Source organism: Vicia villosa, linkage group LG2 (genome assembly GCF_029867415.1).
Source record: "Vicia villosa cultivar HV-30 ecotype Madison, WI linkage group LG2, Vvil1.0, whole genome shotgun sequence".
Classification (NCBI taxonomy): domain Eukaryota; kingdom Viridiplantae; phylum Streptophyta; class Magnoliopsida; order Fabales; family Fabaceae; genus Vicia; species Vicia villosa.
In genome coordinates, this window is record NC_081181.1 from 184,428,237 (window position 1) to 184,452,661 (window position 24,425).

The 24,425-nt window shown below is 29.1% G+C and overlaps 2 protein-coding genes across 2 annotated transcripts in view; one reads left to right on the forward strand and one right to left on the reverse strand.

Moving 5' to 3' along the window:
* The window catches only part of LOC131650837 (uncharacterized), a 38,005-nt gene extending 32,238 nt beyond the window's left edge, over positions 1 to 5,767 (forward strand). Inside the window, exon 4 of the mRNA XM_058920549.1 lies at positions 5,626 to 5,767. Coding sequence (XP_058776532.1) covers positions 5,626 to 5,767 — 142 coding nt within the window. The remainder of the gene's footprint in view (positions 1 to 5,625) is intronic.
* Positions 5,768 to 9,103: 3,336 nt separating this feature from the next.
* On the reverse strand, positions 9,104 to 9,535 carry LOC131650839 (uncharacterized). The gene has a single exon (XM_058920550.1). It carries the CDS (start codon positions 9,533 to 9,535, stop codon positions 9,104 to 9,106), a length of 432 nt encoding a protein of 143 aa, XP_058776533.1.
* Positions 9,536 to 24,425: the final 14,890 nt, after the last annotated feature.

The following is a 24,425-nucleotide window of genomic DNA, read 5'->3' on the forward strand; positions in this document are numbered from 1 at the left end:
TGGAAAATGTTAATCTCTTCAACAGGAATTAGAGCATTATGGAATAACCTCTTCACCTATTTTATGACCTAATTGTGGACCCTATACATAATTTACATAGTTCGTTGGTGGGAATCACGAAGCATCACCGTTAGATCAGGAAACCTAATCTTCAAGAGTTTTTCAAGGCCTTGACATAAGCCCCGGCCTCCCATTGTAGAGTTTTTCAATCCTCCTCGGCATAATGGGTCATCTCATAGTAGCACTATCGGAGGCATCCTGGCACCACTACTCCTCTTTCTTATTATCAGACTCTAGATCGGTTACTCGAGAAGCCATAGTAGAAAGGGAGTAATGGGTCTTTGCATCCTGTTGCAAAAATTCAACAAGCTTGACCTTCTTTTGCAACTAACCAAATCCTTCTAAAGTGGTAGAGCATTTCTTCTCCATATATTTGCATTTACCCTTCCATTGGAGGGATTTCTAACAACCAAGACGCCTCCTCTGCCAGCAGCGACAAGAGAGAACAAAGAAGGAGCTTGATAATTTTGTGAGTAATCTAAAATAAATGCTCCATATTCTTCGCCTTAGATAGATTTTGAATGAAGGATAAGTACGACTTTGATATAATATTAGCATCCTCCTCGAGAGTGCGAGCAAATCAAAACGAGAAAACTTCATAAATCCGCAAAGGGAGTTATCTATATTGAAGCATCATCCCCAAAAAGAAAAGTCAGTTTAGAAGATCTTTTTCCCGGGAGAGTGTTGGTCTTCATCACATCCCCTCTTTATTATAAAATAACAACAATATTATTTTAAATGATGTACAATTAGATTTTTTATTTGATTAAAAACATTAAATCTCATAGACCAAATGGCTAATTTAGAATTTTTTTTCATGGAATTCTTGATTATAATATTTTACTTTTGTGCATGTAATTTAATGTCACAATGTCTACTCTATATATTGATCATGCATATGAGGTGAGGTGTTTAATGAAACTTTGCATGTTTATAGAATGAGATTAATTGGTAAGCATTCGTAGTATAAAAAATATTGTTTTAAAAATTGGACCGGACATCAAATCGGTGAGGATACTAGGTCATTGATTTATTGGTCAAATCACTGGGTCATTGGTCGAACCGTATGACTAAACCGAATTAAACCAGATAACTCGGTTGAATAGATCGGTCGTTATAATAAAATTATATAGGTATAAAACCTGTCCAACCAGATGATTCAATCTCTACAAAATACAACTAACACTTAAATTTTTGAAAATATCATAAAATAAATAAATTCACAAGTTCATAGTTTAAATTCATATTTTAAACATAGGTATTACACACAGTAAAATAGTACAAAATTATAATGTATAATTGCAAACAAAGCTTAATCGCAACATAATCTAATTCAATAATTTATAACAAAATAATTTCATTGTTTACTAAATTTAATTTCAAGAAAGGAAAAATTGTTTCAATGTTGGGATCTTCTTCTTCAATATTAAAATCATCGGTAACAAAAGCAACCGTATCTGCAATATTTTTTTATTTTTTTATTTTTTATTTTAATTTTTCATTAATATAATCAAAACGACGTCGTTTTAATTTTTTTAAATGGAAAAAAAATAAAAAATGCACTTAAACCGTCGGTTTAGAAAAACCGTCAGTTTTGACCGGTTCAATGATATTTTGGATCCAGCTATTGAATCAGGCCGGTTACCTGATCGGTTCCCAATTCGACTGTTTCGACCGGCCAGTTCGGTCCGGTTTTTAAACACTGATAAAAAGTTTTACATCATCGATGCATCACAATCATTCATATGTAAATTGTAATACTTTGATTCTGATTAAATAAAAAGTCAAATACATATTAAAATTTAACGGTTATAATTAACTGACAGTATAAAATATATTTACATTGTGACGCATATGGATTAAATTTTTGCAGAATTGTTGTTTAAACCAAACATTAAATATTCATGATGAGTGTGGTTGAGTCATTAAATATACATGTCTTAAATTTTCATTTGTTTTGTTATATAGCTATTAAATTGATGAGAATGATGTGTTATTATAAATTTATGTTTTATCATGAATGTATGAGTTTTATGGTAGATTGTTCTTTTTCTTTTCTTTATTTTAGAGTTGAGTTTGAAGTGATGTCTTCTCTTTTTAAATCTTTGAAACTTTCAAAATTTAATATTTATATGTTTTTTAACATGTCCAAGTCTCCTCTTCATATTTTAGAAATTTATGTTAATGATTAATGAATTAATCCTAATTTTCATGTTGCATGTATTTATGATTGTACAAATACTTCATTATAATCTCCTAAGAACTAAATTTCTTGCAATAAAACATTTCAGTTAAAAATACCATTTTTTAAACATTTTTTCCTTTGAAATATCATAAATGTAATTTTGATTCTGTTTTTATCTTTATTATTGTTTTATCTTAAATTCTTATATTAACTTATGAGTCTTATTTTTGTCGATAAAAAATTATCAGCAGTATTTAACAAATAAGTTAAGATATTCATTTTTAGGGATAGAAACAGTTGTGCTGACGCACTTGCTAACATAGGACTTAACCTTAATGATTTTTCTGTTTTTGATTTCATCTTGATTAGTCTAAGGGTAGATTTTGTAAAGAATGAGCTAGGAATGCTATTCTTTAGATTCGTTTCTGAGTGATAGGGTTTTGGTTGATGTCCCCCTATATTTTTTGTAATCTTCTTTTTATATATCAAATTTCAGTTAAAAAAAACTTATGTAAAATCACTTTTGTCGTTAAAAACATAAATAACATAGCTTATTCTAATGTATTTGATTATGTGAAATTTTAAGAAATTTAAATAATTTAAGAAAGATTCATCAATTTTTAAATTTTTTCTTAGAATAAAGTATTCAAATGATTTGTTGTTAATTTTTTTGGGTTTTTTTTAATAATTTTTAAAATTTTTGTGTTCATATTTAAATTCATCCCACATTTTCATTCCATAGAAACAAAAGAAACACGACGTGAAACTAAAAGAACCAGGAACTGCACCATTATCCGGTCTATTTAGTCCACAAAACCATTGATCAATGTTAGATAAAGAAAATTTGCATATTGAAAGAGTTTAATTTTGAAAGAGTTGGTAATTGTAGAGGAAAGATAATGGTAAGAAGTATAGGATGAAGAATACTAAGACAGATGAGAAATGAAAAAAAAGTGGGTAACAAGTATAGGATGAAGACTAAGAAGTATAAGATTTTAATATGAATTGGGATTATAAAAAATCCACAGGTAATATAGGGGTTTAATATGAATTGAGATTATAAAAAGGGTTTTTTAAGGTCGTTTTAGTGACATATATCATTAAACTTGCCCAGAAAAATTTGGAGTGCATAAGTATGTTATTATTTTTTAATTATAATTTTTGTTTAATTAATTAATATATTATTAAAAAATATTTTTTAATATAATAAATTAATATAAAAATATTATTTAATTAAATCCAGTTCAACCTCGATTCAACCTGATTTAACCTTAAAAACCTTAAACCAGGTGTGAAGTCCAATCTGATTTTGATTACCTTGGTTTTTATACTAAAGGGCAACACCTTATAGATAACCGTTGCTTTATATATTTTAGAGAATAATTTTAGATAACATGTGATATGTGATAGGATCATGGACATCAGCACATGTCAAGAGATTGATAGTGAACCAAGAAAGAAAACCATATACATTTGCTTAAGCAATGCCTATAATAGTTACAGGAAAGAGTTAGTTAGAGAATGAGCATATTGTGAATTCTGATTTTATATGTAGTTTTGGGTCTCATTGCCTTTCACTTGGGAGTTGTTTTTCACTTGGGAGTTGTTGCTCTTATTTTTTCTTAAAATTTATTGATGTATTGTACTTATAATACTACCATTAGTATACTGTCACTTTGAATTTGTTTCTAGTTTCCACCAAAAATCTCTGCTATCACTTATAGTAGTAATATAATTTGCAAAAGACGTGACTTATACGATACATTGAGACGTAGTATAAGAAATTGTTGAGAATTTAATCACTTGTTTGTTTAAAGATGATATTCTTAGTTTAACATGTGATACCAGCATAAAAAAAATCTCCAACATAGACTTTTTCTATGTAAAGAACAAAGTAGTCAATAGCGGCGCTATCCCACTATAACGGAGCGGAATGGAGGCCGACTGCTATGGGAAGAGCCATAGCGGTGCAGAACACTATAGCAGTCGCCAGCCTCTATAGGCTAAATAGCGGGATAGCGGAGCAGAGCTGTTCTCCGCCTGGAGCCCTTCCTTTGTAGTTGTTTATGCACTTCAAGAAACGTGTGTTTTGATTTATGAATATTTTTTGAGTTGAGTTATTTGTTTAATTTTACATTAAATATATGTTTATAATTATTATATGTAATTTTTCAAAAAAAAGAAGACAAAATCGAGCGATCATCCCGCTATCCCACTTTTGGGGTCGGCCACTCCGCATCTCTAGTACTGAATCATCTAGAGACTTACAAAGCAGTTTTCCTAGTTCTGTCAATTTGTCTGAAGTAAATATATTTAAGTATCAAAATAGTTAATTTTACAAGAAATTATGTTTTATGGAAGCACTGTTATCTGCTTTATTTTTCAGAGGGCTTGAAAGATGGTTTAGCATGTTGATTCTTCATTACCAGTTCTGTCTTGTATTTTAGACTCCTATAGAAATGTTGTTTTGTTTTCCTTTTTTGACATGGTGTGTTGATTATTAAATATGTCTATTGATATTATGAAGAGAACAGGCAAGCATGTCAAGTATTGTTGTGCTTAATGCTTATCATTGAATCTCTAAGAAATCATTGCAAAGTCATTATGAAAAGTGGGACTTGAGTTGGAACTAATGCTACTCTTTAATTGCTCATAATTGAACTTATAAGAGCCTATCATAGGGCAACTAAAATGAATTGCCACATAACAAGTAAAACTTTGGCACCTTAGTGAAGTAAGCTGAGAATGACTTAAATTTTCTAAGACCTAATAGTTGCTAAGGCTGAATTACAGCTGCACTATGAACAAGGCTTATAGTTTCGAACTTGAATGTTGGTCTAGAAAGGATGATTCCATTTTCTACATAGTTGCTAATTTTTCAATTTTGAATGAATATTTATCTTATGTTTTGGTTAAAGTTTAGGGTTAATTAAGTTTTTATCCATATAAATTAGCCACCCTGCAAAAATAGTCCCTATAAAAAATTTCTTCAAACTTTAGTCCCTAAAACATTAGACGTTAGAAAATTTAATCCTCGCTGTTAAATTTCATTAACGGTGAATGACGTGACATGTATGACATGGAGATAATTTTTAATCTTATTGCCAGCTTGGAAAGATTTGAAACATAAGTTAACTCTTTTTCCCGTTTGTCACTTTTACAAAACAAAAACATAAGTTAAACTCTAGGTTCGTGAGCTGCAAAATCTTGTTCATGGTGGTCCCATTTAGCGTTGCTTTCTTCAATCTCCTTGTGGTCCCAGGTAAATCCCTTTATCTCAATATAGTATGTTAGGGTTTCATTTTTACTGCTATAGTGAAACCGAAAACTGTTGTAGATGTTTGTTAACCTAGGTTTTCTTTTTAAATGGTATTCAACAGGAACATGTCTAGGTTCAATGTTGTGTTTTATATTAAAGGGTGTTTTGTAAAAGACTCAGACATTAGGTATGAGGGTGGGGATGTACTTGGTTCAGCAACCAACACACAGATTATTGGTCATTTTTTGAAGCCTGTGACTTAGTGAAAACCATAGAGCCTGATTTAGAGAAAAAGTGGAAGGATATAAGGGACAAATAATGTCCAAACCATTGAAAAGGCTAGATAGAGAGATTGAGAAGAGTGCAAGTTGGTTAGCCACATATGCTGGTAGATTATCTTTTCAAGTTACACATGTACTTTTTAGTGAGAGCTATGTTGTTGACCTAGAAAAACATACTTGTAGTTACAATTTTTGGGATCTTGTTGGTATATCATTGTTGGAGCGGTAAAGCGGCAAGCAACAAAAGTTTTGGAAGTATTTATCCGGGAATTTATCGTGTCCACAGAGATTAGTGCTACCGAATCGCCGTTCGATGGATTCTTAGTTATGAGTTTGGGTTAAAATGGGTTTTAAGCAAACAGGGAAAAATATAACATATGAACATAAAATAAATTCATTTTTGATAGAGAATAGCTTATCTGGTTTGAATCTAAACTACTCCTCACAAACTTAGATTTATCACTCCGCCGTACTCAACCTACAATACTCGTCAGAATCACCACATATCCCTCACATCAATGTCCATGTCTGCAACACCGACAGAGTTCAACTATATTGCTCTTTCGATGATGTCTCAACCGATCGAACAACACAGAAGCATTAAACTCAGATATTAAGTGGATGTTAACCCCAATCCTATGTCTAGAATCAAAAGCTAACAGATATCCCCCTAATCAAGATTTGTGATGTCTATTTCTACAACAACACAAATCCAAAACATTTAAGCAAAAAGATCAAGGAAACACCGATTAAGATTTGTAAAGCAAACTTTATACAACTAGTACAAAGAGTAACAAACATCCATGGGTTTAGAGTATTTACATACAAAATCACCAAAAGAGAAATACAAAGAGAAGAGAAGAAGAGGAACCAAACATTTCTTGGTTTGTCAATTCCAATCGATGAGAAATTCGACCTCCGATCATCCGATTACAAGCTCCAATGGTGTCTCCAAGCTAAATCTACCCAAAAATGACCTAGGATGAGTTGGGGTTCAAAAATACCCAAAACATCATCTAAAAAATCTAATTTTCGCCTATTTATGAAATTTTCAGATCTGTCCAGCGCGCGTCGCGCGCAGGAGCGCGCATCGCGCCCAACTCGCTGTCTTGAAAAAACAGCTTTTAGTAAAAATGACGTAACTTGAGAACCGTAACTCCGATTTGTGCCCGGTTCGAAGTGTTGGAAAGCTTATTCAATTTCCTATCTAACAATGACAACATATCAACCATGTTGGTGATTTATTATTCTTTGGTTTTGAGCTTTATTTGCCGAATGAATTGATTCCGCCGCTCAAAATCGCGCGTTTGAAGCCGTGTCTTCGCCACGTTATTGCTCATGCTCCAAATAAGCCTCAATACCTACAAAATGAATAGAAAACTATCAAAAAGTATAAAATTATATGAAAATACATCTATTCACAAAGTATGCGTATTTATGCACAAAACGGGGTATTATTCGAACGGTATTAACAAAAAGTATCGATAAGTGCCACTATTTACAAACACAAAATAACTACATTTTGGCACTTAACAACCATGCAGACATGCAGTGGCAGCAATATATAGGAAGGTGGATGATCCTGTGTCATATGTAAACAAGTGTTACCATAAGAGCACATATGAGGCATGCTACAGTGAAATAATCACCCCACTGAATGGGCATAATAAATGGCCCAGAACAAACAATCCAGACATGTTTCCACCGCTCTATAAACGTGGTGCAGGTAGGCCAAAGAAGCTACGTAAGAGAGAGCCTGATGAAGCTAACCTGAATAAGTGGTATAGGACCAATACTAGTCATAGATGCAAGGTTTGTTTTCAGTTAGGCCACAACAAGAGGACCTGCAAAAAAAATGCCCAAATTGTTGTTGTAGATTTGCCCACACAGGCCATTCAAACTGCTGAAGATGTTCCAGCTGCTGAAGATGTTCCACATGCTGAATATGTGCCCACACATGCCAGTCAAACTCACCAAGCTACTAATGCAGCTAAGAAAAAGGTATGTGTGTTATTTGATATTTGAATACTTTGGTATTTGAGTACTTTGATTTGTGTGTTATTTGATATTTGAATACTTTGGTATTTGAGTACTTTGATTTGTGTGTTATTTGATATTTGAATTGAAGATGTGTTATTTGATATTTGAATACTTTGATTTGTTTGTTTCAGCCCAAGAAGGTCAAGTCAAAGAAACCAAAAAAACCATCTAATGGAGATGGACCAAGTGGGACCAAGTCTCCACCTATTGATAAGTTTGCTGAATGGGATGCTTCCACACTTGAGGCCTTGCTGGATTGGGAAGACATACTAAACATTCAGCTTTTGCGTGTGGACACTACAACAATTGAGCTTGAACAAGAACCTAATGTGAATGAAAAATCCAATGCACCAGTGGAGCAGGACACCACACCAGTTGAGCCTGAACCTAAAACCAATGAGAAAGAAAAAGACAGCGCACTAGTTGAGCAGGACAGTGCACCAGTTGCTGCTAAGCCTAGGTCTGGACTAAGAATGTTCTTTGGTCAAGCTCCTAAAAGGGCCAAAATCCAGACTAAGCCAATTAAAGAGAAAGCAAAAAAAGTTTAAACCAAGCCCAGAAAAAGTAACACTGATATGCAGGTACCAAAAAGGCAAAGTGATCGGCTGAGGACCCTGAAGACAAGGGATGTTACAGGACCTGGAAGAAGACCAGATGACCCTTTGGTGATCCCTGAGGAAGGTGATGCAAGTGAGGATTCAACTTGTCGTGCAATCAATACAAAGAAATGGGATGACATTTACAAAAGATTGACTCATTGAAACAAGTGTTTGATGATGTATTTGCAACCTTTTTTGTAATCAATGTTTTGGAACCATCTTTTTACTTTTTTAATGTACTGATGTAGTTTATGTTTATGGGTTGGAACCTTATTTAATGTACTGATGTGTTGGAAACTTATTTTATAATGTACTAATGTACCTTTTTGAAGGTCTACTAATTATATGAATGTAAGGCTATGCCTACTTATGTCCATCAAAGTTATTCAAGTCAGAGCTTAAGCAATTATATACAAGTCAATTATAGCTTATTACATTAAGTCAATTATAGCTTATTACAAGTCAATTATATACAAGTCAATTATAGCTTATTACATTAATTATAACAATTATATACAAGTCAGAGCTTAAGCAATTCTATAACAAACATTAATAAACTCAATTCTTATTACTCAACACAAACATTAATAAACACAATCCAATCAATTCATAATAAACTTATGTTAAACATTACATATTTACAACCTACATGTTCTGCTTAACCTTAATCTAATTCCTTCTAACATTTATAAATAACAATCAAGTACAAATTGATCATCAATGATACAATGAGGCAAATTGTCTTCATCTTTCCACATAATCCATCTGACCCAAGCTTCATCTCCATTTCCACGTTTTTCTTCACTTCTTGCTCATATAACTCTTTCAAGGTCCCAATAGTTTGCATCTCCCTAATCTTTGTTGCATCATTTGTCCATTCTTCATCAGCCTCAATTGCATCATGTCCTGACCCTATTTCATCATTCCATTCAAATAGATTGCACGTTTCATCGCTTTGCCAAAACGGACATCTCCAGAAGAGTCTCCCTCGATTGCGACCATTTTTGCAACGATAAGAAACCATACGCATATTACAAGCACATACCTTCCATCTACGATTTGAAACTGATTGATATGAACCTGTTTTGCTTCTACTAGCAGAAGAGGCCATACCTATTACCTGGGGCGCAGATAGAAAGATGGAGAAGAAAGATGGAGAAAGGTGGAGAAGAATATTAGGGTTTCATTTGGGGATGGATGGAGATGATATAAAAGTATGGGATGTTTAAGAACGAAAATAAAAATATAAACAATACCTACGTGGCCATCCACGTAATCCACCGTTAGAGGAAACTAACGGATAGAACCATTTATGCTAACGTCAGAATTTATGGGGATCATTATTTGAAGAAATTTTTTACAGGAACTAAAAATGCAGGGTCGCGTTTTTACCGGGACCCTGGCATAATTAACCCTTAAATTTATTTATAGAACATGGATAAACTTGGATAAATATCAATCTAAACTTATGTATTAGGTGTTGATGCATAAGCTCACTTGGGTGATTTATTGAATATGAAAATGCATTATATATTAGTTTAGATTCAATGATTCTAGAACATGTACTCGCGATCCCTACTCATCCATATTACCATATACTTCTTTGTCACTCTGAGATGAATGATTATTTCGTACTCCCATGCATAAAATTCATGCATATATAGTTGTAATAATTATGTGATATTTTTACTACTAGACAATTTATTTTACCAACATAGATAAAAAATAGACTACATCTTAGAATATATACATTGGATAATGAAGAAGGCTCCTATTTGACTTCAAGTATAACTCTGCTATAATCTAAATGTCTAATGGTTTTTCTTTTATAGGTTATAGTCTTTGAACGTGAGGATTTGGTGTTTATTTAATTTTAATCCACATAACTAGTAGGAAACCCGTGCTATCGCACGGATCTGGTCGAGGTTTCACATTACATGTATCAAAATATTACTTGTAAAGTTCTTTTATATAAATCAACCATATATATTTAACCAAAATGCTAACAAATTTTAGTCAATGTTAATCCCAAAAACAAAATTGTTAACAATGAAAGAGTTAATAATACATCTAATTTTTTAGCTCTTTAAGTAAAAACAATAAACATATGGATTCATATTACACGTATCAATGACTAAATTATTAAATATGACATCATATTTTCAGTTAGATAACATTAATATATTTATAACTTATAATCATTTATCAAAATTTAATTCATGTGTTTGGAATATCAAACATAATATAACTTATTTTGCAGTTGATAAATATTCACGTAATTTCAATTTCAATCAATAACTGATACTCATAGATACATTCACATCTACCCGTCAATTAATTTTATAACTTCAAATATATAAAACAGTAACAAAAGAAATAATTATTATTGAATTAAAAAATATTATTGAGTTCAAATATTATAACTTCAAATATTATTGAAAAATTATTTAGTTTTCAATTCAATAATAATAATTTCATTCAATTGAATTTAAAAGGTAGACTTTTTTAAATCTTAAATTATTATTATTGAATTGAAAACTAAATAATTTTTCATAATTATTAATTTAAAATTTATTTATAATACAACTAATTTGCTTAAATCTGAAATTTGTTTAAATTTTTTTAAATTTTTTTTAAATTTTTTTAATAATAATTTAAAAAAGTCTATCATTTAATTGAATTTAAGATTTTAAAAAGTCTACCTTTTAAATGAATAGCTAAAAGAATTGAGTTTCCGTATTTGCATTAAGAAACTTTACATCTTCCCGTGTGACCTTTCAAATTAATTTGCATTGAGCAACGAAAAATTAATTTTACGTTGAAAAGTTAAAAACATGAGTTTTAATAGCTATGATAATTTATTTCAAAAATGTCATATCATTAATTAAGCACAAAATTAAGGTTAGAGAAAACAAATAAAAACTAAATATGTCACATTAAAATAAAGAAAATTTAACCTAAGCACAAAATCTCAAAATACAGTTACTTGACATTATAATGATATACTAACACTTTTGCAAAAACTAAATTATTAGATATGATTTGATAAAAAAGAAGGGTTATTTATTGGAAATATGATTTGATAAAAAAAGAAGCGTTAAATGCTATGCTATTTTAATAGGGTTTAAATGTTATTAAAAGTAATTTAACCACTATTATATTAGTTATATTTTAGGGAAATCGAAAACCAATAACAAATTACCTTAAATTTTATTAACAAAAAACCAATAATGCATTACCTTACATTTTTACAAATAAACTATTTGATAAAATTTGATAAAATTTGTTAAAGAAAGTACTCATCAATTAATTGCACTATTTAGTATTAAAAAGTAAAAAATAATTGCTACTAAGTAACATAAAAAATATTAAACGAAATCTTCCAAATATACACTAAATACATTATTGTTATTGTAACTTAAAAAAAAACCAAAACTATCCTAACTTCCATGTAACAACAATTTCAGATGTATACCGATCTAATAAAATAATTATTAGATATTTATCTTTTTTATTTAAATAATTCATAATCTTTATAGATTTAATTTCAGGTTAATCATTATTCATTTTAGAATATTTATTTTAAAATTAATTTATTTAGTCATTTTGGAGTAAATCATGTAGTAATTTATATGATTTCTAAAGAAAAAAAAATAGCCCACAACCATTCAAAAGTTTAAAGATTATATTTAAACCACTAATTACCTATTATAAAAAAAAACAACTAATTATGATAAAATTAAATAAATAATTATGATCTAAAAGTGTAAAAGCTTTTACATTTTTACATTTGTAATATGAATGCATTTACACGTTTACAATGCTACGTTAAATTTAAAATACTACGTTAATATTAAATTTAAAATGCATTTGTAATATTAAGTTTTTAATGTTAATCTTGTTAAAAAGATTTTACAATTTAGTAAAAAATAATTCACATCATATATATGTCTACATATGTAGTGTATTAATAATTTTAGGGTTAAATATGTTTTTTTCTCTATAAATATCTCAACTTTCATTTTTAATCCCTATTAAAAAATAATATATTTTTATTCCTATAAAAATTGTATACTTGCAGTTTTAGCCCTTTCTATTTTTTAAAATTTTAAAACTGTTTAATTACCCTTAAACTTTCAAATTTTTGAATAATTTTTTTCATACATAAATAGAACACAATAAAACATTTCTTTACTACATTTTAGAAATTTTTAAATTAAGAAGAATTAAATATAAATTTTTTAAATTTTAAAAGATAATAATAAAAATAATGAAAACCTCGACTTAGAAATCAAATTTTGAATTTTTTTAGAGGAACTCTTTATAACGTTCTAAACATGTCTTCAAAATAATCATTCAAAAATACACCTTAGTTTAACATGAGGGACTAAAATTACATGCATAAAAATTTTATAGGAACTAAAATATATTGTTTTTTAATAGAGACTGAAAATGAAAGTTGAGATACTTATAAGGAGCAAAAACATATTTAACCCATAATTTTAAATTTATTTATTAGATTAAATTTTTTAATTTAATTAAAAGAACAAAATGTATAATTAAAAATAATAAAAAATTGAAGATTTCCTTATTCAACATCTTGATTCAATAAAAACATTGAAATTAAGCCAAATATATCAAAAACTAAGCTATATAGGTTGATTATTTATTATCAAATATTTATCAAATTAATTATTATCACAAACATTTGCAGATTCCATTATCAAATTATTAAACATTACCACCACTAATGTTATTTATGTTGATTATTAGAAATCTTTATGTGCTATTTGGTTGGTCTGCCACTTTACATTTCTTCAATACCACTTTAGTGCTTTAAAGTGTCACTCAATGCTCTTCAATTGAGCAATATCAATCAATAGTGTATCACTCTATGTCATAGAAAAATAATAAATATTCAAATTACAGTGGATTGATATTTATTCATTCAATTAATTGCAGCATGAATATTCTAAATAATGAGGAAAAATCGTATAAAGAATCAAAATAGAATGAAAAGATGTCCCGTGTATACAAAAATGAAAACAAAGTTAAAAGTTTAACAATGTATTAAACATACGTAGAAATCACCATATGATTTTTGACTTCTGGTATTTTCCTTATTATCCACATGATTATTGGTCTTACAACAAAAGCATTAAAGGCAAAAAAACAAAACAACCATTATAGAAGCCACATAGATTATTCCATATACTGCCAAAGCAATAGCTATAGCCAAAAGCATCCATGACCGAACATCGTTAATGATTGCAGCTGAAAGAGCAACCCTTTCTAACTTTGAGTTGTCCGCTTTTAACTCTGCAAGGATTCTAGAAAGATCAGGAAATTCAATGACTAAAGAACATCACCAAGAATTAACACAAAAGAATTTCCATTTGTGGTCGTTCCGAATGGTAACACCATACCATAAACTGCTACAGTGAGTGATTTTCTACCTTTCATTCTTATTGCAGATGTAAAAGACAAACATTTGCTATTGACTCGAAATTATCACACTTCTTAGAAGAAAAACTGCATCAGCAAATGTATACGACATACCTTCAAAGTAATTAAAAACCCATAAATTAACTCTCAATCAACAAACTTTAAAAGCTTTTGAAACATAACAAAAGAATTAACTTTTTGCAATCAAATCTCCATCAAATAAAAACATCATTTTTAATCAGTTAAACAAACATCAATTGAAATAATAGTTTAACCACGAATCCATAATTAACTAACCACAGATCAAGAATAAACATAGCATAAGAAAATTTAGGTTTTCCAAATGATAAGAAAAAAGGGAAATGTATTGTATGAATCGAAATTGATTGATTCAATAACTGACTTGTGTTATCAAACGCCTCCAAGCCACGTGACCTTAATAATATGTTAAAAGTATCAAATTCGTTGCGTTGAATCTTTGGAGCAGAGCAAAATAACTACAATGACGGTGTTTTTGATATGAAATGAAAGATCAAACAGCGAGAAATTGGATTTGTTGATAGTGTCGTTTCAGGTTACACAACATATTCATCTCACCTTGTCATCAACATCAGTGATATTATAATTTACTCAGGAATTAGAAATTGAACGTTTGATTTAAAATAAGTTGCCAGCTCATATAACATTGGTAATAGTTGGGAGAAATAAAAATTAATCTGCAGAAAGAAAACATGAACAAAGGTGCTAAACACCTTGAACACCATGTAGAATCATTGATAAAAATGGAAATGTGATACATTGTCTTATTACTAACAGTAACAACAGACTAACTGTCGCATAATGTTTTATTACTAATGGAAATGTGATACAATGGTTTATTACTAACAGTAACTACAGTTCTGTTAGAGACAACAACATAGATAAGTTAATAAATACAAATATATATACCTTTTTCTGCCAGCTGCGAGTAGATTGGTACAACTCTTACTCTTGTCCATTTTCTGACCAACTTCGTTCTTGCTACCCATTGAATCACTTTCATTTTATCAAATCTACTTAATATAAATCCAAGGTTGTCATGATGGCAACCTTGAAGAGAACTCTAACCCTAATGCTTATGTGGCATGATTTTAGCAACTCTTAACACAACTCTAACCTATGTGGCATGATTTTAGAATTTTCAATTTTTATAAACCAATTTTTTTCTAACAATATTATTAAAGCCATTGCTTTAACCACTATTTTTTTTAACAATATTGATCTTTCTAACAATATTTTTTTTATTAAATCATCTTTCTAACAATAACATCAAATAGTAAAATATTAATAAATAATCATTACTTTATTACTGATCCTTCAATAATTATAAAATATACACTTATAAAAATAAAATTTTGAAATTTTACTATTTCTTTATATATTATCATAATCATAATTCACCTACACTTCTTCAATTAAATAAATAAATAAATAAATATAATAATAATAATAATAATTACCAGTAGTAATAATAATAATAATAAATAATTTAATCAATTAACTAATTCTATATAAATACTTTTTTTTTATGTATTTTCACATAGTTATAACCTCCTCCCAAATATATTCTTCTAATAAATTAAATACTTTAAATAAATACTAATAAATTTTTATAACTCCACCTCTTCAAATAATATTCGTAACCTCTCCTACTAATTAAATAATACTAATTAGCAATAAATAAGATTTAGTGAAACGTTGGTAAAAAGTAGCAATAAATAAGACTCTATGAATTCTCACGCATATAATTCATACCATTAAAAGGTTTTTATATTTAATTTTTGACATTAAATGATGGTTATGAATTTCAAAGGTATATATTATACCTTTTGCGGGCAAGAGGATTGATAATTAACAGCATGTTGTTTCAATTTAGTTTTTCTATACTAGAATTAGAATTAGAAGAATAATCTGGTATGAAAATTTTGATATTTTCTTTTAATTCTCCTTTTTTTTAACTCTATTCAATGACTACGAATATTTAATTTTGTTTATTTTTATATATTATATATATTTATAAATAATTTTTAAAATTTATTTTAATTTCCCCTTTTTTAAATCTATACATTGATTTAAAATATTTAATTTAATTTATATAAGAGAAAATGGGTGATGCACTGACAGTGTAAAAAAGTTTTACACTGTCAACCAATCACGACCATGAATTAGGACAAGTCAGACGGTAATTTTAAAAAAACTTATATGACATGGCAAAACGATTTGTTTCTATTGGATGACAGTGTAAAACTTTTTTACACTGTCAGTGCACTACCTTTAACCTCTTTATATAAATTGTATATGTTTTTTTCCTATTCTAGATCAGAAGAATAAATGGTATGTAATTTCCCCTGGTACTTAGATGTGGGGCGAAAACGATTCAATGGATGGATGATGATGGCGCATGGTATTGTCATGGAATGAGAAGCACCAGATCCGAGAGCCCTCTCAAGCAAATGCGTGCGTTTTTACTTTCAAACTGGCCAATGATAGCGTGCCAGCACATCGTCTCCTACCTTGGGAATATATATACACTTTAAAATTCTCTTTTCTCTTTATACACTCCATACATTTATTTAATATATTTATTTTTGTTTATATATTTATATTTTTATGTTAGTTCAGAAGAATAAATTTATATATATATATATATATATATATATAGAAAGGAAGGTGATATGTGAGATTGAGAGGAGCAAGTATAGACCCTTAGATTATATATATATATATATATATATTTGTTAGCTCGGAAGAATAAGTTGCATTAAAATTATTAATTGCAGTAATGATATAATCATTTATTGTGTTTGTGGTTTTAAGAAAAAAAAATTCTATTATGCCTACACTAATTTTTTAATTTGTTCTGTTTTCAATAATTTGAATAATGTTCTTTTATTTAGGTATTGCAACCGATTGACCAAATATTAAACACAAATTTTTTTCATAACAATCAAAATATATTTAATTATTGAACTATTTTATGATTATAGACTATACAATTTGTTATATAGAACAATGACTTGCAATGGATTAATATATAAAAAAATGAGAACTGAAATATATACAAATAACGTGATAAAACAAATCTTTTAAATTAATTTTAAAATAATAAGCACTATTAGGATGACATATAAGAAATTCTCCATTTCACTCTCTTCAAGTTTTCATTTTTTTTATTTTATTTAATTTGTAAATTTACAGTGGTGGAAAGTTATTAATATATTATTATATAAAAATAATTATTCATTAAAGTCATTGAATTTTTAAGATACAAATTAATTGGATATAAAATTTAAAATAATTCTTATATTATTTACAATTACGTTAATTTTTTTATTACTCCTTGAAATTCAACATATCTCAAATATTATAAACTCATATATAATAATAATTGATCCTCCATATTATTCTTAAAATTTAACTTTTTCTCAAATATATATTTATACTATATATAATATTTATTTAAATAAAATTATTTAAAAAACACTCTACAATCAAAACAATAATCTAAATTTTTAATGAAGTTTAAAATTTTATAAACAATGACAATAATATATTATAAAGCAACTGCGCAACGCGCAGGGTATATACTAGTTATTACAAAGGCAGCTACTCCCTGCAAAAATTGACTACAATCACAAACCACAAATTATGAGCAGTCCATCATAATAAGCCATTTCCAACTGCATAAACAAATATCTTTGTGTGAGCCTCCAAAAAAGAAACTTGTAAAGAAAATCATAAAACTCATACAAATCATGATAGATATTAGATTCACATTTAAATTGAAAACTTATACTCATGTGTAGAAATGATAAAAAAAAAATGGCAAACTTATACTCATGTTCAAGGCTTGAAGGAACAACATCATACCAATTAAAAATATTGAGAAAATACTCACTTGACTTTTCAGTAACAGTAGCATAAACCTTAATATCATTCTTTGTCAATTTATCACTGAATCATCAAAAAACAAACAGAACAACAAAATTTCAATAATCAAATTCTCAGAAAGATTTGAAACAATAAATAAATTGGGATTGAATTTGAAAGGGTTTGAGTTTACCCAAAGATATAAGTTTTTCCGGAGAGGAAATCATTGAGGGATTTGATGCCATATTCGGTGTTTAGATCTGAGAAAATAACATAGATGATTAAACCGTGAATTGATTGTTAACCTGAAAAACGAAATCAGAGGTGATTAAATTGTGGTTAAAGAAGACAGAAATCTTGAATGATTTCAACCGCCACCTAGATCTGATATTTTAGCCGACAAACACCGACGAATTTGCGGAAAGCCACCAGTGCCTCCTTGCAATTGTCCAGCTGCTTGCTCATCGTCCAACATCAACCTCCGATTCGCGAATATCCATTTGTAAAACTTCAAATCGAAAACATGTTGAATGGAACCATAAAAGATATTCTTAATAATTCATATTTAAAAAAACGATGAAATAACACTGTGATTTAAGGTTATGGTAGAGAAGCAAAGAGCATGATTTGGTGAAAAGAGATTTTTGAGGAAGATGAAGAAGTCTGTTTGAATATTTTCCAAGCTAAACATAAATAAAGCGTGTGAGGCTATGGACCAAATAGAAGGATTTATGGGAAGTTGGAGAAGTGATTCAATTCCAAGGTGGCTTTTCATATCTCAATACAAAATTATTTTTTCAATATAAAAAAAATGACATTTATTTATTATAATACAACAATCAAAATGAAAATATTGCCAAATAAGAAAAAATAAAAATAAAATAAAATAAATGAAATATACCAATCAAAATGTGACACATAATATAGCATTTATTGCCAAATGAATATTGTTGAGTTATTCATCAAAATGACCAATTTAACCATGGAATATGAACGGTTTTAGTTATTTAATCAGAGGGCTTAAACTGTAATTATCAGGTACTTATCTTTTTATATATTATAATTATAGTAATAGATATATATGAAGGGTATTTCATGTGTTAAACTTTCACTTGTGTGTTGGTAATTTACAGATTGTGCCAGGTTGAGTGTTTTTTATGTGAAGTTTCTATCGATATACATTTCTATAATAGTAAGTGTTAACCACAAATAATTTGGATGAAACATTGAAGATGCAGGTATGAAGTTGGTGTGAATGGCTTGGGAAATATGAGTTATAACATGGTTTTAAAAAATGGTCGCTTCATAGTTGCATAAAGGCTCTTACGATTTCGGTCGGTACAGGCAGTGGCGAAGTCAGAAAAACTAAATAGCTTAGGCAAAAAATTTAATGACCGAAAATCGTTGTTTCAATTAATTTATTCTCAAAATCGACACTAAACTCTTCTACCTTTTTCACATATTAGAGTACCGGTTTAATTTTTGCTGTCTCTAGCTACCTTCACCTATGTTTTACAGACATCAACCGTTGTTGTCCATTAACAAAATTAACCATGTTTTTGTCTTGTAACGATTGTACAATTACCACCTAGTGAATCAACTTAAGACCAACTCACCATAATTTTTCTTCAACAAAATCAGAAATGCCATTAAGAAATAGAGAAAAACGCAGCAGTAAGAGAAAAAAAAAGTAGTCTATCAATGTTAAACAAACAATATACTTGGACAAGAAAACAATTATGAAAGATAATGGACTATTTAAGTTTTTTTGCATTTCTAATTTAATAAAGTCCTAATTTCCTGTTAATTCCCTTCCTTTCCCAGTTCCAGCAGTTCTATGCAGTAATGCTATGGTATGGCTAGCCTAGGAAAAACGTGTCACCCGTTTCTTTTGCATGCTCTATTATTACTATTCATATGAAACAACTATTGCTTACAATTTCCAACACACATGTCTTATCCTTTAATCTACATATAACACTTAAGCCAAAAGATCTTGGTAAGAATAATTTCATAATTTCACCTATAATGCTATAAGCTCATTGGAAACTGTATGTAGTTTTGACTTTCATAATTGGATATGCATTACCTATAATACTTTAATAATTTTAATTTACTTTATTAATTTATTAATTAATAATACTTTAATAATTTTAATTAAAAATTATTTTTTTATACAATTGATTAATTTCTTACTATTCAATTCAATTTTGTCTCGAGTAGTTTTCACTATTATTTATTTTCTTATTTTATTTTGAAGTGCATAATTTGTCTATGTGAAAACATGTAGAATTTGTTATTATCTAGAAGTTGTATTTAGTTGATTATAGATAATTATTCTCAATTTTAATTATTATATTTCCCATTAGTAGTTTTAAATAATTAAACTAAAATAATCAAAATAATTAAATACAATAACTATTGATAATTGAGAAGTTTGAAATATCACATTTGATGATGAGGGCAATTACAATTGATACACTCATTGTTGTTATTCATGTGAAAAAAATATTAGTAAAAAAAATGTTGAACTATTCCACTTCCAATGCGTTTTTGGCGGCTCACCATCACGTTTCATGTGCATAAACCAATTCCAACGCCATTTTGCAATCACTTCAAATTATTATTATCTATATTGTGATAGGAAGACTAAATATATTTAAGTTAATATGTTTTCAACACAACTCTCTAAATTACAAAACCACAATTTTGAGACCATGGTATAATCAAATTGATCATCAATAATAGTAATAACTAATGATTATAAAATAATATTTGTAATTTGACATAATAACTTAATACTATATATATGCAAATTAAAATCTGAACTTTTAGTAATTTTAATTATAATTGTAATTATAATATTTATTTAAGAAAATAAAATATATTTATTTTTAACTATGACATTTACTATTATAATAACCTATGATACTCACAAAAAAATGAGAGCATTTATAATAAATCTATTAATTGATTGCTATAATAAATTAATTCATTCCCTTCAAAGGACCTGTATTAGTTGTAGGTGATAATAATTAATCGTCCTTTTTAATTAGTTGTGATTGAGTTTAGGTGATAATGATTCATTTTATAGGTAATTGTAGGTAATTATTAGTTGTATCAACAAGACTAAATTCATTTTATAGAAAATTTTAAGAAAATATTGGGAATATGTAGTTTTAGGTGATAATAATTAATTGTCAGTATAGTTTTTGTTTAATACTAATTATAAAATTATATTAGTCTACTTTTAATATGGGTAATGGTAAATATATTTATTATAATAAATATATTTATTGTAATAAATTCATTATACCCATAATAAATTTATGGTAATGGTAAATGAGACCTAAATAAACAAATCGCCAAAAACAAAAAGGATGAATCTGCGAACAAATCCACAGCATCCATGTTAATAGCATAAAACAGCAAATTGCATATGCCTACAAATATTAATGTATTGACTGTATTGAGATGTCCGAAATATTCATGCTTCCGGATCTGTAGCGTTGACGGCACCAAAGTCATTGATTGAATCTGCACTAGATCGAAACTAATCTTTCAACCTGAAACAAATGAACACCGTACAAAAACGGAAAAACAAAATATCCGCACAAAAACAAGAAATCAAAATACACCACAGAAATATGGGAAATCAAAACAAACGATGACCCACGAACAAAATTTATCTTAAAAAAATAATAAAACAATCTATTTATGAAATAACCATTTTTTTGTAACAAAATATTCTAAAATATATATGAAAAGAGAGAGTCCATTTTTTAAAAACTTACTCTTTATTATAAAATAACTATCTTATTTGTAAAAAAATTAAGAGAAATAATTATTTAATATAGAATACTTATGATTGATGAATACATAATTTCTTATATAAAAAAATTGTTATTCTTTTTGTATTTTATATACATTTTTAACCATCACTATATTATATTAATTTACTATTTATAATGACATTGTATGAACTGTGTGAACGCACGGGTAAATGATTTCTTAATTATTTTCTTTATTTTTCTTTATTTTTCGAGGGGACAAAGCTACGGGACAAAACTACTTAATCTGTATATATTTTATTTACATTTTTAACCATCATTATATTATATTATATTTATTTACAACTGTGATAGATAAATACTTAATTATTTCCTTTATTTTTTATATGTACATATTAACCTATAACTGATATTTTTGAAAAAATAAATCTATTAAATATATTGAAATTTTTATTTAAAATAAGTAAAAAGATTTCAAATGCTTATAATAAGATAGGGGTATGAGTGACAAACAAAATTTGGACAAAAAACACTACAACGCGCAGGGCTTTTAAAAGCGCTTTTTTTGGCCTTTAACAGCGCTTTAAAGCGCTGCCAAAGCCAGCGCTGGCGTAGCCTACAAAAGCGCTTCTAAAAGCGCTCTGGTAGGCCCCCCTTTAAGAGCGCTTTTTCCAGAAAAAGCGCTCTCGTAGGCCCCCCTTTAAGAGCGCTTTTTCCAGAAAAGCGCTCTTATAGCCCCCCCTGTGAGAGTTAAAAAAAAAAAAAGCAACATACGAAAGCGCTTTTGGAAAAGCGCTCTTATAGGGTGGCCTTTAAGAGCGCTTTTTTAGGAAAAAGCGCTCTTAAAGGCCACCCTATAAGAGCGCTTTTCCAGAAGCGCTTTCGTATGTTGCGTTTTTTTTTTTTAATTCTTTTTTATTAATCTTTGGCAGCGCTTTTACTAAGAAGCGCTTTAGTAGGTTTGTGAGGTTTTTTAATGTGCAGCCTGTAATTTAATCCTCCCAGTCGACCTGTAATATTTTCGACCTGTAATATTTTCGACCTGTAATTTATTTTCGACCTGTAATTTATTTTCGACGATATTATTTCAGCCATCAGTAAGACAATATATATACCAAAATAATATCCAAAATTATATATATACATCATATATTACAACATCAATAATGTTATATAAAATTGTAAGTAAATCGACACAAATCCTACATGAAAAAGTGCTTAATATAAAAATGACTCAAATCCTCTTTTATTTCTTCCAACTTAAGTTTCGGGTATGTAGCGGCACGGAATTTGTCAAGGTACTACAAAACAAAAAAAAATATGAATGATACATTTAGTTAAATGTAATAAGTTATATGAAATTATCTTAAGTTATAAATTCATACCGTAAGCGGAATCTCTAATTGATTTGCCTGAAGGATTTCTTTTATATACCTCAATACAAAGTATCCGCAATCGTAACTGTTTCGCTGTTGCGGACACTACATAGAAAAACAAGAACAATTCTATAGTTGTGCATTGTTTTATCAAGTAGCATAAATATATTATAAGCAACATTGTGAAAAATAATTTACCTGCACTTGGATCCAAGTAATGTTGCTAGATTTAGTTCGGGATACCTGTGCGTCCCGTTGACTTCGGAACACTTGTATTGATCTAATTAACAAATATATAAAAGCATATGTTTAGATCAATCCCACAAATAAGTAAATATATATATAAATATACACGAGTATATATTTAGAACGATCCCACTTACAAATCAACGATGTCCTTCATGGCCTGATAATTGGTCCATTCACCATTTACCGAATTCAGATAATACACGACTTCCCTTATAGGGTTGATAGCAAGCAGCAACCAGTGTGCTCTATAAATAAAAACAATAGGTTATATGAAAATTTGGCTATACACAAAAGAAACAGAAATTAGATGAACAAAGAATGAGAAACTAACCCTACTGGTCGGGTATTATACGCCCAAAGATGCAGACATTCTGTGTTGCCGGTGGACATGAATCTATCGACTAATCGCTGTCTAACTGATTCCCGTTCCGAAGCAATTGCCATTCCGCTGCAGTGGGCGGAAGACACGAAACGGAATCTGTTAGACAACGGAGTCCCGCGCAACACTCTGTCATACAACAACCTTAAATAAAAACATAATAAACATTAGATTATTTTCATTGAAATGTGTAAATAAATTATATTGTGGGACTAATTAAATAATATATCGGATGAGGGAATATTACCGGATGTATGAGTGCATGTTATTGACGCCTAGTTGATCATGCTTAAAAATCTCCTCCAAGTCACCAAGTTCAATAAATGACTTGAATTCAATACCGAAGACACTCTCATCCATAACGATTTCACGTAACGCACCGTCCTTCAAATCGGACATATCAACCATTGTTGCGAGTGTCGACCGGTACCGAGGCACAAAAGAACCGCCTTTTTTTCCCGCTGGCTTCGGAGGACCAGTGGGTGGTACGGTACGAACTTGCTGCGTCACTTGTTGTGACTCCCGAGCGGATGCCTAAAAATCATATAAGTTAGGTAAAATATAAAATCATGCAGATTTAGATTCAGATTAATTATTAACACTTTAAATGTACCTCTTTTAGTGATGCAACAGACTCCTCCTCCTGTAAAATCCCTTTACCCTTATTTGCGGGTTTTATAGGAGCAATCTAAAATTAAAATGTAAAAAATAGTTAATAAACGGTTTAGAATTGACATTCGAAAACTAAATGATTTCTTAATCGTTTTCAATATACCTCATCACTAATGACAATGAGCTCCGAGGGCCATGCAACAAATGATCCTATTGCATCTCGCAGCAATGTCGTCTCTG

Bases quoted from the DNA above. Each gene is read 5' to 3' on its own strand.
- LOC131650839 (XM_058920550.1), bottom strand. From the start codon at position 9,535: ATGGCCTCTTCTGCTAGTAGAAGCAAAACAGGTTCATATCAATCAGTT.